Source organism: Typopeltis vanoorti, chromosome 12, assembly GCF_054136105.1.
Source record: "Typopeltis vanoorti isolate ZY-2024b chromosome 12, IOZ_Tvanoo_1.0, whole genome shotgun sequence".
In the NCBI taxonomy this organism is placed as follows: domain Eukaryota; kingdom Metazoa; phylum Arthropoda; class Arachnida; order Uropygi; family Thelyphonidae; genus Typopeltis; species Typopeltis vanoorti.
Window position 1 is genome coordinate 80833301 of NC_143560.1, and position 18427 is coordinate 80851727.

The 18427-nt window shown below is 36.4% G+C and overlaps 1 protein-coding gene across 1 annotated transcript in view; it reads right to left on the bottom strand.

Annotated features, from left to right (window-relative positions):
- Positions 1-18427, bottom strand: part of Ddx1 (ATP-dependent RNA helicase Ddx1) — a 336696-nt gene that overhangs the window by 208363 nt on the left and 109906 nt on the right. The window contains exons 10-11 of the mRNA XM_090401751.1: positions 13150-13226; positions 10506-10559 (exon numbers count right to left, since the gene is read on the bottom strand). Of these exons, the coding sequence (XP_090257877.1) occupies positions 10506-10559; positions 13150-13226 (131 nt within the window). The remainder of the gene's footprint in view (positions 1-10505; positions 10560-13149; positions 13227-18427) is intronic.

Consider the following 18427-nt stretch of genomic DNA (forward strand, 5'->3'; position numbering starts at 1 on the left):
GTTTGGCCAAAGTAGGACAATTTACAGCTGCAAGGGACCTGGTATATCCCTAGACCTACACCAGGTAGGTCTAGGGGATGTGGTTGGTCTTTAGTGGAACACAGATAAGGGATGCCAATTTTCTATATGGTCTGACAAGAGGCCAAGTCATGTTTTTTTAGGATTCTGTTTATTTTTTCTGAGGTGCCTCGGATGTATGGAATGGTGATGGATTTAGAGTAATCTTTTTTGTAAAGGGGGGGGGGGGGGGGGGGGGGGGGTGGATAACTTTTTTAGTATTTTTTGGATTTTTTTTGGGGGGGGGGAGACCATTGGCTGAGAAAGTTTAAGGATCCTTAACAGCGATCCTAGGCAATTTTAGGCAATTAAGGATCCTAGCCAATGGCTACCCCCCCCCCCCAAAAAAAATACTAAGCTTCCTCGCTTCATTTCTTATTTGCTGTTATGTAGTACTTGCATGCATGTGTCTTTAAGTTCCCATGAAGATGGCAACGTGGCATTGCCTATATTTCGGCAATGCCACGTTGTCGCCAAGTATATATTAAAGTTGATTTAATTTATATTTCTAGTGTACGCTGTCAATTCCTTAAGTATTTAGTTATCATGTCTAACCAGCGTTTCTATAAGCCTTTCTACAAGACATACATAAATAGACAAAAAGGAATTATTATACAACATGCATGCATAAAAATAAATTCAAATTACAAGAAGGTTACACAAATATAAAAGGTGTCCTACAGCAATACATAATTAGTAAAAAAAAAATTAGTAAATAATATGTATGCACAAAAGTTATGCTGGGCAATGCAGTATCTATATATAAATAAAATTACTGTAGCATTTAAGGCAGTACATAATTAGACAACAATATAAGTTAATAAACAAAATGTATGTACAACATCAAGCCAAGAAATGCAGTATCTACATATAAGATTACAACAAATATTATTACAGTAATACATAGAGTTAAAGAGGAATTATTATACATTATGTATGCATAAAAATTAAGTTTAGCAGTGTGGTATTTACATAATAACAAAATTACAACACGGTAACACAAGGCTACAGAAATACGATTGGTCAGAAATTAACCTAATGAATAATATATACATTAGTACTCAACTCCTGCACATATACATCACAAAACATTATATATTTTGTAATATATAAGTACAAAAGTTAAGTGAAGCACTATAGTATTTACATATAAACAAAATTACAGTCAAATGTGTTTCTATAAATTAATTCTTTGTAAAAAATTAAAAATATTGTGCAATCTGCATGAGTCTCTCAGCATCTGCCTGAGGGTATATGGTCGGAACAGGTAGGCAAAAATTTCATTCCTCTCTTGTGCAAAGTGCAAAGGCACTCTACCAGTATATGATAAATAGTGAGATGTGCATTGCATTTTTTACACATGGGAGGGTCATTAGCTCTCAGTAAATAAGAATGTGTAAGATGAGTGTGACCTATGCAGAGCCTAGTGAGAACAACTTCCTCTCTTCTCTTTATTCGCTGACTAGAATGCCAATGCTTGATTTCAGGTTTAATGTCATATAATTTGTTTGTTAATGCTTCCTGCCATGATGACTGCCATTGAGCAATTAGCTTTGATCATATAAACTGTCTGCATATGGTACTGCCAAACAATACGTGGAGAAAGTTTGAGTTGATTTAGCAGCTGCATCTACAGCCTCATTTCTCTTAATTCCAATGTGGCTGGGAATCCAGCACAACTGAACATCAAAATTAACGATTTTCATTTTGTGAAACAGGTGTAACACCTCATAAAGTACTGGATGTGGATTATGCATAGGAGAGGAGATAGCCTGTAAAGAGCTCAATGAGTCTGTATAAATTATACACTTTTGTTAGCATTTTTCTTTTATATGCACAAGTGCAAGTTGAATGGCATGTAACTCTCTTGTATAATTACTGCAGTCTGGTGGGATCTGATTTGAGATAATAATGTCAGGAAACACAGCAGCACAGCCAACAGAGGTATTATCTATACTGATGGTTCAACTATCTTGAACCATCAGTATAGATAGGTAAGAAATCAGAGTGTGCTGCTCTGTGTGTGTGCATTAAATAATTGGAGGTAGACAGATGAAGTATGAGACTTCTGTAGCAGAGAGAGAGGGAGAAGTTGCAGGATGGCATGCAAACCTGTCATGGAGGGATGCTGTTATGCTTACTGTAAGCAATGTTGTCAACATTTATACCAAGAGCTTGCATAGTCTCTTTAATACACATACCAAAGAGACGTATGGCAGTTTGAAGTGTGTGGTATTGAGCTTCCCAGTGCAGAGAAAAGAAACTAGTCCATGTAGGATGATCTGGGAGAGACTATCTTTAGGGCATAATTAAGGGACAACTGTTTCTGTCGAAGTGATAGAGCTGGTTCATTTGCTTCCAAATAAAGACTCTGAGTGGGTGATGTGCGAAAGGCACCAGTAGCTATCATTAAAACCCTGACGATGGATGGCAGGTTACTCTGTGTTGCAGAACCATAGACTTGAGACCCATAATCCAGCTTTGAACAGATAAATGCACAGTAAAGATGGAGCAATGAAGCTCCACAGCACCCCACTCAGTAGAGGTTAGAGTGTGAAGAAGGTTCAATGCTCTCTTACACTTTTCTCTTAGTTGACAAATGTGTGCTAGAAATGTAAGTTTACCGTCAAAGATCAGTCCCAAGAATTTGGCTTCTGTAGCTACTGGAATAATAGTGCATCCCATTCTTAATTCAGGATCTGGGTGAAGAGTGCATTTTCGACAGAATGGGTTCGACTAAACCCATTACTAAGAGCCCAGAGAAACATGATCAATTGCTTACTGAAGTTGTCTTTCAATTACCCTCGTGTTATGGGAGTGGCAATAAATTGTGAAGTCATCAACATATAGAGCATTGTCTACAGTGAGAGGAAGCTGTTCGGTGATTGAATTAATTTTAACAGCGAAAAGTGTCACACTTAAGACAGAGCCTTGGGGAACATCCTGTTCTTGATGATATGATTGAGATAACGTATTTCCCACTCTGACTTGAAAAATTCGCCTGGAAAGAAAGTTTTTAATAAATACAGGAAGGTGTCCTTTAAGACCCAGGTTATAAAGGTCTTTTAATATGCCATATCTCTAGGCTATGTCATAAGCTTTTCCATGTAAAACAAAAAAAACTGAAACAAGGAGTTCTTGCTTCAGAAATGCATCTTTTATACAAGTTTCTAAACAAACCAAATGGTCTAAAGTTGAACGACTACAGAACCCACATTGTGTATTGGAGAGAAGATTGTTGCTTTGTAAATACCAGAGAAGTCTGACATTAACCATTTTAACTCTATTATCTTGCAAAGACAGCTGGTCAGAGCAATGGGTCGATAATTATTTACTTGTGTTGGATCTTTTCCTGGTTTTAGGATAGCAATGACAATTGACGTATGCCAAGAATTTGGAAACTCTTCCTCTGCAAGTATTCTATTGTACAGTAAGAGAAGGAGATCCACAGAAGATGGTAGATGTTTTATCATTTCATAATGGATGTCATCAGGCCCTACTGCACTACGGTGAGATAGTAGGAGAGCTCTTTTTAGTTCCTCCTTAACAAATGGCTGATTGTATGGCTCAAGAACATCCAGATAGTGGGTATCTGGTAGAAAAATTTAGCCTTTGTTTCTCTTGCTGTTCTTTCAGAATTAAAAATTCAGCAGGATATGAAGCTGTTGCTGAGATTCTGGCAACATTTCCTCCTAGAGTGTCTGCAATGGCTTTGAGATCAGCAAAAACATTTCCATTATGGTCTAAGGTAGACAAACAATGTGTTCTATATCTGCCTTTCATTTTTCCGGATTTTATCCCATACAATTTTTGGCCTGGTCATTTGATTAATTGATGTAGTAAATTGGATCCATGATTGTTTCTGACTCTGACACCTCACACAGCATGCTTTGGCTCGAGCACGTTTGAAAGCTATAAGGTTTGATGTGGTATCTAGGAAATATATCCCATGCTCTGTGTTGATTTTTTTTTGGCTGTCTAACATTCTGGGTTCCACCAAGGCTTTGGATAGAGTGGAAACTAAGATGATGTTTTTGGGATGGAGGCTGTTGCTGCCTGGACAATGCAGCAACAGCCTCCATCAATCAACATCAGCATTAAATTTGACATCAGCATTAAATTTTGCAAGATGAGAGAAAGTGTTCCAGTCAGCCTGGTCCATTTTCCATGTAGGTATCTGTGTGGGTGAACATGGTTACTGTGAAGCTACTGTGCAGAAAACAGGAAAGTGATCACTTCCATATATGTTCTCTTCAACGTCCCACATGAGCAGTGGAAGAATGGAGGGGGAGCAGATTGTAAGATCAACTGCAGAATATGAACAGGTAGGCATATGGAAGAAAGTATTGAGTTTATTATTCAAAAGGGAAAGGTTATTATAATCAAGAATTCTTTCAATGATTCGACCTCATTGATTAGTGTTGGCACTACCCCATAGAGTATTCTGACCATTAAAGTCACCCATCAAAAGTATGGGTTCAGGCAGTTGCAAGATAAGGTTATTATCGAGATCAATTTCATTCAACTTAGCACTTGGTGGTAAATAAATTGAACATACTGTAATAACAAATCCCATGGAGAAGTGAATCGCTACTGCTTCCAGAGAAGTATTAAGTTGGACCTGATGGAAAGGAATATGACTGCCCACTACGACAGCTACTCCTCCATGAGCAGCACCACCTCCAGTTATATCCTTGCGTACAACAGTGAAATTCCTAAAGGTAGGGGCCTCATTGGGTCTTAAGTATGTTTCCTGTAGACAGAAAGAGAAAGGTTTGTGCTTCTGCAACAAAATCTTGATATCATCGATATTCTGGCGAAATCCACGACAGTTCCATTGTACCAATTTTCCTATTGTTTTGGTTTTATAGATTTGTCTGGTTTTCGGGAGGTTGAGGACTTACCTTTGTCATATTTATATTTATCAATTGTTTTGGGGAAGTATGGATGGCCGGTGTCCATCTCTTCCTCTGGTAGAGTATTCAATACGTCTGATGTGTTAGGGTCAGTTGGTAAGTTTAGTTTACTTTCACTGGGTACTGAAGTATCCATTTTTTCTGTGGGAATATCTGGTGGTTTATCTTTAAGTGATATCTTTGCCATAATTTTTTTGAGAAGTGGGTTTTCATTGAGTGGGATCATTTTTGGAGTTGTCTCTGGAGTAAGGCCATAGGTCATGTGAATGATGGCTCAACACAGAGAAGTATTTGTGATCATAAGGTGCAGGTATGGTGAAATTATCAGATGGTGGAACAGATATACAAGTTTGAGTTGCTACTGTCACTTTCTTAATTGTTATCTTCTCAGCATAAGAGGATTTCATAGCAGGTGTGATAGTGGCTAGCTTTCTTTTTGCATCCTGATATGTTATGTTTTGCTCTGTTTTTCATTCTTTGCATTTCTTTTTCATCTTTCCATTTCTGACATGCACAAGAGTAAGCTGGATGATCTCCTTGACAATTGACACATTTAGCTTTTTTTTTTTTTTTTTTTTTTGCACAGCAAGATTTGTTAGCATGCTCTTTACTACCACATCGAGCACAGGTAGTAGAACCACGACAATCAGTTTGGGCATGTCAATATCTCTGACATTTAAAGCATCTCAGTGGGTTAGGGATGTATATTCTAACAGGACAGCTGAGATACCCTACTTTTACAGATGTTGGAGGCTTAGGTGTATCAAAAGTAAGGATGATGTTCTTGGTTGGAACTAGGCGACCATCCCCATGTATCAGAATGCACCTCACACCTGTCACTCCTTGATCTTTAAGTTCTAAACATATCTCTTCATCAGGAACATCAAGGAGATCCCATTCTGATATCACTCGTATACAAGAGTTAAGTGTTTTATGAGGTGTTACTGTAATTTCTATTTCACCCATTGTTGTTGCTCTCAGTAGTTTCTTAGAATGTTGCTGACACAACGTTTGCACAAGGACATCACCAGAATGCAATTTCTTAACAGTTTTGGGAGATCCTGCCAATCCTAAACCTTTTTGAATAAAGAAGGGTGACATTTTCCCTATTGGTTTTCCACCTGTAGCATGAATGATTAAAAATGTTGATACATTTATGTTAGCATCATGTCTTTTGTTCCTTACTTCTATTTCCATATGCTGTATCTACAGTATCAGTACTTGGTTGGGACTTTGTTAGTGCCACTGAAACATTTGAGGATGAAATGTTTCAGGGGCTCAAGAAGTTTTTGCTTCAGTGCCAGAGCTCCCCACCCACCATGGAGTCACACGTGGATGCCCACTGCCTGGCAAGCAATGACTGCGCTCAGGAGTGGAACGCCAGGGCCACCCCAGATGCTATACCATCACTACAGCAAACCTAGGATCCCGACCCCAGACCATGGGGGTGAGAGACTTACTGCAACACCGTTGACCATTGCAGGCAAGCCCACTAGTCAGCTGATCCTGGCTGGGTCATCTAGGACCACCAGTCTTGCCGAAGCAGGGGCCAAATTAGTGCAAGACTACCAGGATCCCCCCTTTCCGGAAGTCCACGTGTCGCACCGCACGGCAAACAGTAGCAGGACATTGGATCCAAGTGATGGTGGTCTGGAAAAAAGGATAGTGAAAACGACTCAGAAGTAGAGTGAACAATACGGGAAGAAAAGCAAAGAAAAAGAAGAAGAATGAAAAGGGCCAGTACCATCACTGAGAGGGCCCCCCCACCACAAACAGGTGCCCCACATGGAGGGGATCTAGGAAGGAAATATGCTGGTTCTTGATTTTATTTCTAGTATAAACTGTACCCAAGGATGAATAGGCACTAATCTCAGTAAGAAAATCTTGACGTTTAAATACAGAACCTTGCCAACTACAAAAATATCCACATACCTACAACATACTAAAAGTTTTAGTTAGATGCTTTTGAGAAAATGTTCAATATATTCCATAAAATAATTAGCTAGGGGATGGGATGGGAAAGAGGATTGATGGGAGAAGTGTAGGCTATGTCATGTCGGCTTGGTGTTTCTGCCTTTGGAGTACTTGTGTTATTGCCCACTGGTTGGAGTTGTGACCTAATTTTTATGTTATGGAGATTCCAACACTCAGAGATTATGTAGGGTCAGTGGACGTTAATTGAGTTTTCGTCACATTTTATGGCTACTATCGTTTCCAATATTCAGAGCATTGTTTCATTGTCTTGTCTGTCTATTATTATGGCCTTGTTGATTTGCAGGGTATGTTTCTGTTCAAGGGCGTGGACTGCTATTTCTGTTTTCCCTGTGTTTTGTATTCTATTTTTCTTTTTGTTGTTGCATTTTTTAGTGTTTAAATGTTCTGGAATAGGGATGTCACAGTCATGCAAGTGTTCCTGTAGTCTTGCCCATAAAGACCTGATAGCAGAACCTGTGTTGGCAAGGAAATTTGTAGACTATGTTGTGGTGCTGTAATATTTTTTTGTGTGTTTGAGATTTAGTAGGTTTTAGAAGTGTTGCCAATTTTTGGTTTGTGGTGAATACCAGCTTATAGTCAGTATGTTTGAAAATGTATTTGTAGGCTTTGTATGTGTTCTAGATGTGTGGCAGTTTGATAATTTTTTGTGTTGAGAAGTTTGTTTTCGTTGTTTGGTTGTTTTGATAGGTTTTTGCTGTTCTGTTTGCATAATTTATTAGTTGTGTGTTGGATAGTTTCAATTTTGAAAATCAGTGTTAATTTTTTTTTTATATCTGTGTTGAGATAGTTACATTAGTTGAAAACTTGTAAGCATTTAAAATTGTGATAGGATGACCGATTTTTTAATAGAATATGGATGGTTATGAGTTGAAATGGAGATAGTTTCTGATATGTGTGGGTTTGTGGTATATTTTTGTGGCTATTTTGTTGTTTGTTCTGACTAGTGTCAGGTTTAGGAAATTGATGGATTTGTCCTGTTCAGTTTCAATGGTGAATTTTAGTCTGTTGCTGTAATTGTTAAGAGATGCTTGTAAGGTGGTGATGTGTTTTGGTTCTGTGTGTGCTAGGAACAATTCTGCTAATTGTCTGCTGATGTTTTGGCCCGTAGGGAGTCTGAAAATTAAATATACATGTTGTTGTTGAACTTAAAGAAGTTGTTTTATGGCCGATACGTGGATGATATTCTATGCATTGGAGAACAAAGACACGTCACCACCTTACAAGAGTTCCTTAACAATTACAGCAACTGACTAAAATTCATCATAGAAACTGAACAGGACAAATCCATCAATTTCCTAAACCTGACATTATTCAGAACAAACAATAAAATAGCCACAAAAATATACCACAAACCCACACATATCGGAAACTACCTCCATTTTAACTCATTCCATCCATATTCAGTTGAAAAATCCGTATCCTATCACAATTTATAAATGCTTACAAGTTTTCAACTAACCGTAACTATTTCAACACAGAAATAAAAAAAATTAACACAGATTTTTCAAAATCGAAACTATCCAACACAACTAATAAATTACGCAAATGGAACATCAAAAACCCATCAAAACAACCCAACCAAAACAAACTTCCCAACACAAAAAATTATCAAACTGCAATACATCCAGAACACAAAGCCTACAAATACTTTTTCAAACATACTGACCATACACTGGTATTCACCACAAACCAAAAATTGGCAACACTTCTAAAACCTACTAATTCTCTCACACACACACAAAGAAATATTACAACACCACAACATAGTCTACAAATTTCCTTGTCAAAAAGATTGTGATGTCACCTACACAGGTTCTACTATCAGGTCTTTATGGGCAAAACTACAAGAACATTTCCATAACATCCCTATTCCAGAACATTTAAACACTAAAAAATGCAACAACAAAAAGAAAAATAGAATACAAAACACAGGGAAAACAGAAATAGCAGTCCACATCCTTGAACAGAAACATACCTCGCAAATCAACAAGGCCATAATAATAGACAGACAAGACAATGAAACAATGCTTTGAATATCGGAAATGATAGCCATAAAATGTGACGAAAACTCAATCAACATCCACCGACCCTACATAATCTTCGAGTATTGGAAGCTCTATAACATAAAAATTAGGTCACGACTCCGACCAATGGGCAATAACACAAGCACTCCAAAGGCAGAAACACCAAGCCAATATGACATAGCCTATACTGCTCCCATGAGTTCCAAAGAAGAAGAACGGTTGAATATGGCTCGCACCCCGTTAAACTCCTTCCCTGATCCCTTTCCCACAACTCTTCCCCTTTTTCATCCCCCCCCCCTCAAAAAGCATTTCACCCACCCCTAATAATATTATATATATAAAAATTGTAAGTTATAATTTATAATAATAATTATATCTTTATAAGTTATCTCGGTTTTTAAAGTCATTAAATCTATGTTTTAAAAAATATATATATTATATAAAAAAGGTTTTTTTTTTCAAATTAATTCTCCCACATTGCTTCACCCCCCTCCCCCACTTTTTCCAAAAAACCTCCTTCCTTTCAAGCCTAACAGCAGAAGTACGCGTATCACGGAAAGAAGACAGCCAACAACATCCAAAAAAAGTATGTCCAAGTTTTCTTCCTCTATTATTCTGCATGTATCTATCTCTATAATACATCAGTAATGCCCTAAGAATTAAGAGTAAAAAGCCAATGACATTAAAAAATGGGCACTCCTAAATGAAAGCAGGTGAAATAGCCATAAAAAATAGTTTTTAAGAGTAACATGGTAATTTTCCCAGAAATAATACAATCTAAATTTTTTGCACATTCTTTTGAAACTGAAATACAGTTATATCGTATGATATAGCATGAATGCTTAGTAGTAATTTTATTTCAGATTATGAAACTGATGTTAAAGAAATTAAAACAAAGTAAATGAACAAAAATTATAAATTTCTAAAAAAATATGATTAATTCAACACCAAGCCGACACGACATAGCCTACATTTCTCCCATGAGTTCTGAAGACGATGAACGGTCAAAACGGCCCGCATCCTGTTAACCCCCTCCCCTGACCACTTTCCCACAACCCTCTACTCAAACTAATTTGATATCAATAATAAATTTAGTTTAATCCTTTATCCAAGTGTGAGCAAACAAAGTTTGCGCCTGAAAGTATCTTCAGGACTGGGGTAAGGTGGTACAACACCAGGGCACTCCTTGCAAAGGTGGAGCAAGCTACCAACACTCCTATCTCAGTATCTCCCATAATGCAAAACACATCTCCTTGCGGATATGTCTAATGTTATGCATTAAGGGAAGGGCCACAACCCAGACTAGTTTCGACCTTTACTGAGGTCTCTTCAGTGGGAGCCAGGCCCAAGTGGAGATACCAGGCAGAAGCATTAGCAGGTCATCTCTACCTATAGGAGTTGCCAAATGGTGTGCCACCCTTTTTTAATAAATTACTCTGGACTTTCAACATCTTTTGATATCAATAAGTTTTAATTTCATGTTTATTTTATGCTCATAGAATTAAATTCTTACCTCTGGGGTATGTTTAAATGGAGTGCCTCCAAAATTGAACTCCATCTCTGCATTCTATAAAATGAGTAGAGAAAATTTAAAAATTTGTTAAAAATATGAAATAACCATTTTTTTTTAACATCAATAGAAAACACATATGTGAACTGAAATACGTGGTTTACTTAAACAAATACAAATGACACTTTTAAAACAATGTTTCATCAATGGAAATAAACCAATATAATGTACAGTATATGCAGTAACTATAATATAACATACAATTTGATCAGCTAAGTCACAAACTGACAGACTATCCTCTTTCATTCAACATCCAAGTGGATTCCAAGCAAACAGGATGCGTTAAAGATAGGTAAAGAATAGACAACGTGAAAGAAGCCCAATCATTTCTCTCCGTAATTTATAGTCAATATTGAGTCTCCTCCTCTTAGTTACAGTTTCAAGGTATACATGATCCCTGAAGAAAACTAACAGCTAGGGTTATATATTGTGAAGTTATCTACACAGACAGAAAAATAAGATCCTCTGAAGTGGAGACAAAAATCATATAAAATGTTCCTCACTAATAAAAACATATTAAAGAGTTTTATAAGACTGACATTAAAGACTTCTTTTTCAATATATAACAAGAGACAATACATGGCATGACAAGAGAGTGGGAGAGAATGAGAGGGTTTAAGAATGAATGAGTTTAAGAAGAGATATGATAAGTAGTGTGTGAATAATGGGTCTCTTTTGATGAATCACCTGACTCCAAGTAGATACCTATATAATAACACACAAACGCACATACACACACACAGATAGATGTATTTTTATATATAAGTATGCATTTTCATACATAGATACTACACGCACATTTTTGTATTCACTTTATGAGAATAATCTTAATTGTACTCTATATGCAAATTTCTTAATTTTTATTTTATTTCTAATTTAGTAGTTTTATTTTAAACTTTCTCTTTACATCCTTGTAATGAGCTTTGCACTCCCCTACTCATTAGTTAAGCATGTGTAGAAAGACCGTTGGGAGAAAACTGTAAACATAGTTAACACAGTTTTCTCCCAAAGGTTTACAATAGTATCATGTGACTTGCCAGAGACTGGTAGAAAGAAAGCACTAATGTTTATTTCTGACGAGATAATCATCATGAAATAAGTTTTAAATTAAATGCCTCCCCCCTTGTTTTTTACCTGGTTTATGCATACAGTAAGTTCAAGAGAAGTGGTTCAAAGTGTGGTTAGTATGGACAAGAAGATGGCAGAAAAATAGACAATGATTTGCATTGAAGTAGAATCCTGCAGTTAATCCAAGAGAGATTGCCATGTGATGTGCCATAAGGCTGTCTACCTGAACCACTGTGTTTTAATTTATACATTAATGATACAGAGAATTATGTGAAGAGGAATATCCAGTTCTTTGTTGATGATGCAAAACTGGAGAGGGCAATAGTTAATAAAGATGATACAGAGATCCTACAGAATAGTTTAAACAGATTAACAATATGATAAAGAAAAATGGTTGTAAGTTTAATGTGGCAAAATGTAAGGTTAAACATTTTGAGATGACAAACTGTGCAGAAGATGAAAATAGGCTGCAGAATAAGCCTAAGAATTTGGGGAGTAATAGTGGACAGACAGATGAAAATCAAAGAACATATCCCAAAAATGATCAAAACAGATATCTCTCTCTCTCTTTTCCTCTCATATATATAAAAAACTCCTATACAATCACAGCTGAACTTGTGCCCAGATTACGTTACCTGTTTTTTGGGAATGTGGAAGTTGGAAAGATCCATAGGCAAATAACAAAAATGGTTACTGATCTGTATGGTACTCTCTGTGGAGTAATGACAAAATTACTTTTGTATTAAAATTTTAATTAAAAGTATATGTTACACCATTTTTTTAACCAGCATCAGGACTGAAAATAACTAGAAAATTCACAATGAACATAGGGTAAGTTCTACTCTCCAACTGTTAGACATATTTCTAAAAATAATGTGCTTCATTTGTTGACTGAATACCCATCCTAAATCATTAAACTGAAACAATGAAGTATCTCACACTTCTTTTAAATCCTGTTCATATAGTTTTTGTCAAGGAAATTATCAGAACCTATACTCAGAGCTGTCATCATTACCTATGTTCAAATGTTATTTCTAGTTACTGTAGGATGCAATATTATGATGAAACAAAAATTTGATGCATCCACTTTTAACTTAAATGTCACATAACATCTACAGGGAAAAACTGGGGATGCACACAGTTCCATAGAATTTTTGTTTACAATAAACTTAGGCAAGTTCTAACACACCTTAATGTTTTGAAAAGCACAATGCTACAAACTAAAACTATGTAAAAAGTAGGTAGCTTTCTTCCTGCAATACTTCATCTTCCTGCTTAAGATTATTAATTTGTCAAACAATTTTTATACATGATGTTTACTCTAGAAATCTAATGCAAATATTCATTATTCAAGATTGTGCATATTTTATATAAAAGATCTTTGGATGAATTTTGATGTGTTAATTTAAATAATGAGGTTTTTTTTTGTAAGTTAAAAATTACAGCAAAATGAAAGTTTAATCATAAAATGGCAACTAGCAAAACACTCTTGTAAAAGGATAAAAACTTGGAATCTTACTTTAAGAACGACAGCAGCAAAAAAAGCAGTATTTCTCAAGTTCTGTGGAATGGTAAATGCATCACCTAAATCTACACCTATAAGGGAAACATTTCAAATGATTCATTAAATAAATTACATAAAACGAATGACATAAAAAAGTCATAAAAGAAAAGAATTTAATTAAATTCTTTTCTGATAACTCATCTCTATATCTCATTAAAAAAATAAATAAAGTGAGCTTAAGTACCAAGGAATTTTTTTGTGCAAGACTTTTTTTTTTTTTTTTTTAAACGAAGTACATAAAATAATTCAGAAATAAATTATTTATTCATTCATATGGGGGTTCCCCCTATTCCTCCACTGTCCCTTAGGACTGGTTGAGCCCTCCTGATGAGGGATTAAGTATACATTTTATGACTATATATCCGTGTATGTTCATTGGCCAGTTTGCCTGTTCTGAGGGACAGAAAACCCAAGTTTCTTGGTGGAAAAAACCCTCTACCTCTGTATGAGACCAACTAACTCACCTTTAGTCGAAAGAGACCAGAAAAAAGGTTCCTCACGTCATGAATGGGAATTGAACCCAGGTCTTTGACCAAAGGGCTTCTTTGTCTATACCAAGAGCTATAAAGGCTCTTAACTCATTTTATCCCAGCATACTCATTTGGGTACAGCACCTAAAATGGCCTAGTGGTGACATCTCTTGCACAAATCATCAGGGAAGGGTTACAGTTTCAGCAAGCCCTATTCTGCCACATTTTCGCAAATTAAAAGTAAGGTGACGCTGTAGTCATACTTTTTCAGTACATATTCTAAAACTGACCTGCCAATTCCTGTATGATAATTCAAGTGCTTTATTTCTTGTAGTTTTTTCGAATATTTTTTCAATGTGCTGACTTTATGTGTTACAAAAGTAAGTACTAAATACATTTTTTTATATATCAGCATCTCTGTTTGATTACGGGTTGAGAACACGTACAAAATGGACCTGTACTCATTTGAGAAAGGTGGGCTTATAAGGAGTCAATATATTTTTTTTTGTGTTCTAGGTTTAGTATCTCTGAAAAAAATGGACCCCAAGTTAGAGAACACTTGGGTTAGCTGCGGACGACATAGCAAATTCCAATCACCAAGATATATCCATAGTTATCATTCCTCCCGATGTTGATTATCAAACAGATAATGAGGATATTAATGACGATGATCTTCAGCTTGACCACCTTCCCAATGATGTTCCAGGGGAAATAGAGCTTCATTATACAAGTGATGAATCAGACAGCAATGATGATGATGATCTTCTTCTAGACACAATAAGACAACGCTGCTTGGCTTCACAAGATAAAGCAATTACCAACGAGCCCGTATGGTGGACAGAAGATCTCTTGGACATCAGTATGGCAGTAACTACAGGGTATATGAAGGACCAACTCTAAAATAAAACTCTAGTTGAAATATTTGAAAGATTTATCGATAAAGAAATTATTACCGTTATTACTGAACAGACCAATTTGTATGCTACGCAGAATAATAATCATGTATTTCAAGTAACTGAAGAAGACATCAAGGTATTTATCACAATTCTACTTTTGAGTGGATACCACAGGTTGCCAAGAGAGTGTCAATATTGATGTTTAGATGAGGATTTCCTGGTTCCCCTAGTGGCCAACAGTATGTCAAGGAACCATTTTCAAGAAATCAAGAAATATCTACATTTGGCCGATAATTCACAAATAGATAAAATATATAAAATAAGACCTCTAATGGATAAACTAAATAAAAAATTTCGACAGTTTGGCATATTCAACAAACGTCTCTCAATCAATGAAGCCATGATCAAGTATTTTGGGCATCACTCTGCTAAGCAGTTTGCTAATATTGATACCTGATCTGCCCATTGTACTCATACGAGTACATATTTTTTAAAAAAATTATTATTATTATTATTCCTGATACTTCCAAGGAGTCTGAAGACTCATCGCGGGAGGACACAACTGTCTCAACCACTTCACCGAACCTCTACTATGAATCATCTCCATCAACGCCATCTACCGCCCACCTCCACCACCACAACTAGTATTTTTGTCTGTAAATTGCGTGTGTTCTGAAGGGCTGATTTGTCTGTATGTGGGATGAAAAACCCGAGTTTCCGGGAGAAAAAAAACCTGCTACCTCCGTATGAAATCGGCTAACTCGCCTTCAATTGAAATCATCCAGATATAATTATGCTTTTTTTTTTCTTTTCTTTTTTTTTAACTGTCAGTATAGTGTAGCATTTTGACACATTTTCAACTAAACAATATGAAAAAAACTGCATTTAAAAAAAAAAAAAAATCTTGGGATCAAATGGGTTAATAAATGTTGAAAATGGTTGAATTACGCAATGTCATATATTCAGTAACATTTTAATTTCTTCTCTTACAACCCTGCTTTTCATTTTGGTACACATGCATACAAACTGAATCTTCATCAGCCTAAGAAACAACTATTTTACAATTTTTTTTTTTTTTTGGTTTCCAAAATAGTTAAGAGTGATGTGACCCATCTTCAGGATGAAGTGCCCATATCTTCCCACTCTCATTTTTTGTCAAATAAGCAGACTTTAACAAATGAGGACTTTAAGTAAAAACTATATTCAAAATTGAATTAAACAACTGCACAAGGGTGCTTGTAGACGTATCTGAAGGATGTGATTTCCCCCCCCCCCCCCCCCGTCACTCTTGCAACTTCCTTTTTGCCTAATTGTGCAATTCTCAGGGCAAGAATTAAACAACATAAGAAATATACTCCAAATTTAGTAAAAATCAGTTAAATGATACAATCTGTAGAAGTTTCTGCAGGAAGAAGTGTGCCACTCCTTCATTTTTATCTGATTAGGCAGGATGATCAAAACAATGTATGAAATAACTATATTCCAAATTGCCTCAAACTGACTGAAAAACAACTTGTAGAGACATCTGGAGAAAAATAATGCTTTTTCAGGCATTTGTCATTGTTTTCAAAGTGCCTTACTCAGCAAGCAGGCTGCTTCCTATTAAACATCACTGTCTAGTAAAAGTGGCAGATGAATAATAATATTCCACTAAGAACTGGAGTAATAGTATACTCAAAGAATACTCAAACCAGTAAACCACTCCCCTCCCCCCCTCCACAATAAAGATTACTTCAAATCTATCACCATCCCCTACATCCAGGGCACCTCTGAGAAAATAACCAACATCCTCAGAAAATATGACCTTACTTCTTGTTACAGACCATATAAAAAGTTGGCATCCCTTATCCGCTCTACCAAAGACCAACCACTTCCCCTAGACCTAGCTGGTGTATACCAGGTCCTTTGCAGCTGCAAATTGTCCTACTTTGGCCAAACAGGCAGAACAACAAATATCAGGATTTCAGAACACAAAGACTACATCCGGTTTCATCAGTACAGCTGCTCTGGGCTGGCAGACCATGCCTTACATACCCACCATAGAATTCGTTGGAAGAAAACAAAAATAATACACCACAGCAAGTTTAAATATGAAAGATTATTCAAGGAATCTTCAGCAGCTCTGAAAAACGTTCCTAACCTCAACAAATTTGGGTGCACGAAACTACCCCAAATTTGGGAGACTTACATTTTGAGAACTTCAGCCCAACTGCGAAGTCAAATAAATTAGCCTACCAGAGGGCACCATTAGGACTTTAGGAACAATATTAGTTTCTTGCTTTCTTCCTCATTTGGTTTTGTTAGTGCCTGCATGCACATACCATATCTTTATGTTCCTGAAGATGGCAACGTGACGTTGCCGAAATATAGAAGTTATTTATTAAAGTTACCGTTAATTAATATACTTTATATGCGTTGTTAATTCCGTAAACTAATTACCAGTTATGTATGACCAACGTATAAGCCTTGCTATATACGTTGTCATCAACATTATTAGGGCAAAAGGATTGAATCATTGTCAATTCCAAGAGTTCTTTACCCAAGAGTGCGAAACGGATCATGGAATGTGGCTTATCATAGTGATGTGCGTTGGTTGAGCAGAGGTAAGGTTCTTAAAAGAGTCTTTGACTTAAGGAGCGAAATATAGCAGTTCATGCAAACCAAGGGGAAGCCAATTGCAGAAATCAACGACCGAAGTGGTTGACAGACTTAGCCTTTGTGACTGACATCTTGTTGCATATCAATGAACTAAATAAGTGGCTACAATCCAAAGATCAACTGGTGCACACTCTGTTTGATCACATCAAAGCTTTTGTAGCCAAGCTCAAACTTTGGGAGGCACAACTCACAAAAAAGGACTTAACTCATTTTCAGCTTCTCGTTGAGTCTAACTGTTCATCTCTTGATGAATACGCTACAAAATTAGCCGTGTTGCAAAGTGAGTTCGAAGAGAGATTTAGTGATTTTCGTAACCAACAGTCTTTTTTAGATTTATTTTCAATGCCATTCAGTGTAAATGCTGCCGAAATGCCAGGCTCAGTACAAATGTTGCTGCTTGAACTCGAAAACAACTCTTCTTTGAGAGAAAAATTATTTAATGTATCCTTGCTTACATTTTTACAAAGACTACATTTCTGGTTGAACATCACAGGCATGCTTTGAAAATGTGCACTTTGTGAGGAAGCACATACTTATGTGAGCAGTTCTTCTCCAGAATGAAGCATGTGAAGCCCAAGACAAGAACTTAGATTATGGGCCAACATCTCAAGAATATTCAGCACATATCGACTTCCAACATTGACAAGCTGGTCAAGGAAAAGCATTGCCAAATTTCCACTGATATTTTACAAAAGGAACTTTTTCTTCATTAAATCGTCTTTTTTCAAGTATTGATTGTATTTACTTATCATGAACCCAACTCCTACCTATGCTCTTAAAGCTGAGTTTGTTTATTTTTATAGGATTTTATATAAAGTATCAAATGCACAGCATTCCTTGTGAATCTGGCAAGCATCTTACAATTCTAAATACTGCAGTATAGCTTAGTGGCCCATGATCTTCGCTGAAATTTTCAATGCGGTCTGCACTATCTGAAAGATTGAATACCACCATATTAAGGTATGTCAACAATTATACCATTTATATTACATTTATTTCAATTTATGTTTTTAAAATACATATCAATGATTTTGGGGTGCTTAAAGGGCAAAGCTGTATAACTGAGAGGAGACCTCCACATAGCCTTTAAATGGAATGCGGAGAACCAACCAGGGCTTCTGATCTAATGTCCAATCCTCACCTTCTCGTGGTGTACCCTGTTGGCTATTTACCTGGATACTGAATGAACGAGGATGGGCTGGCAATTTG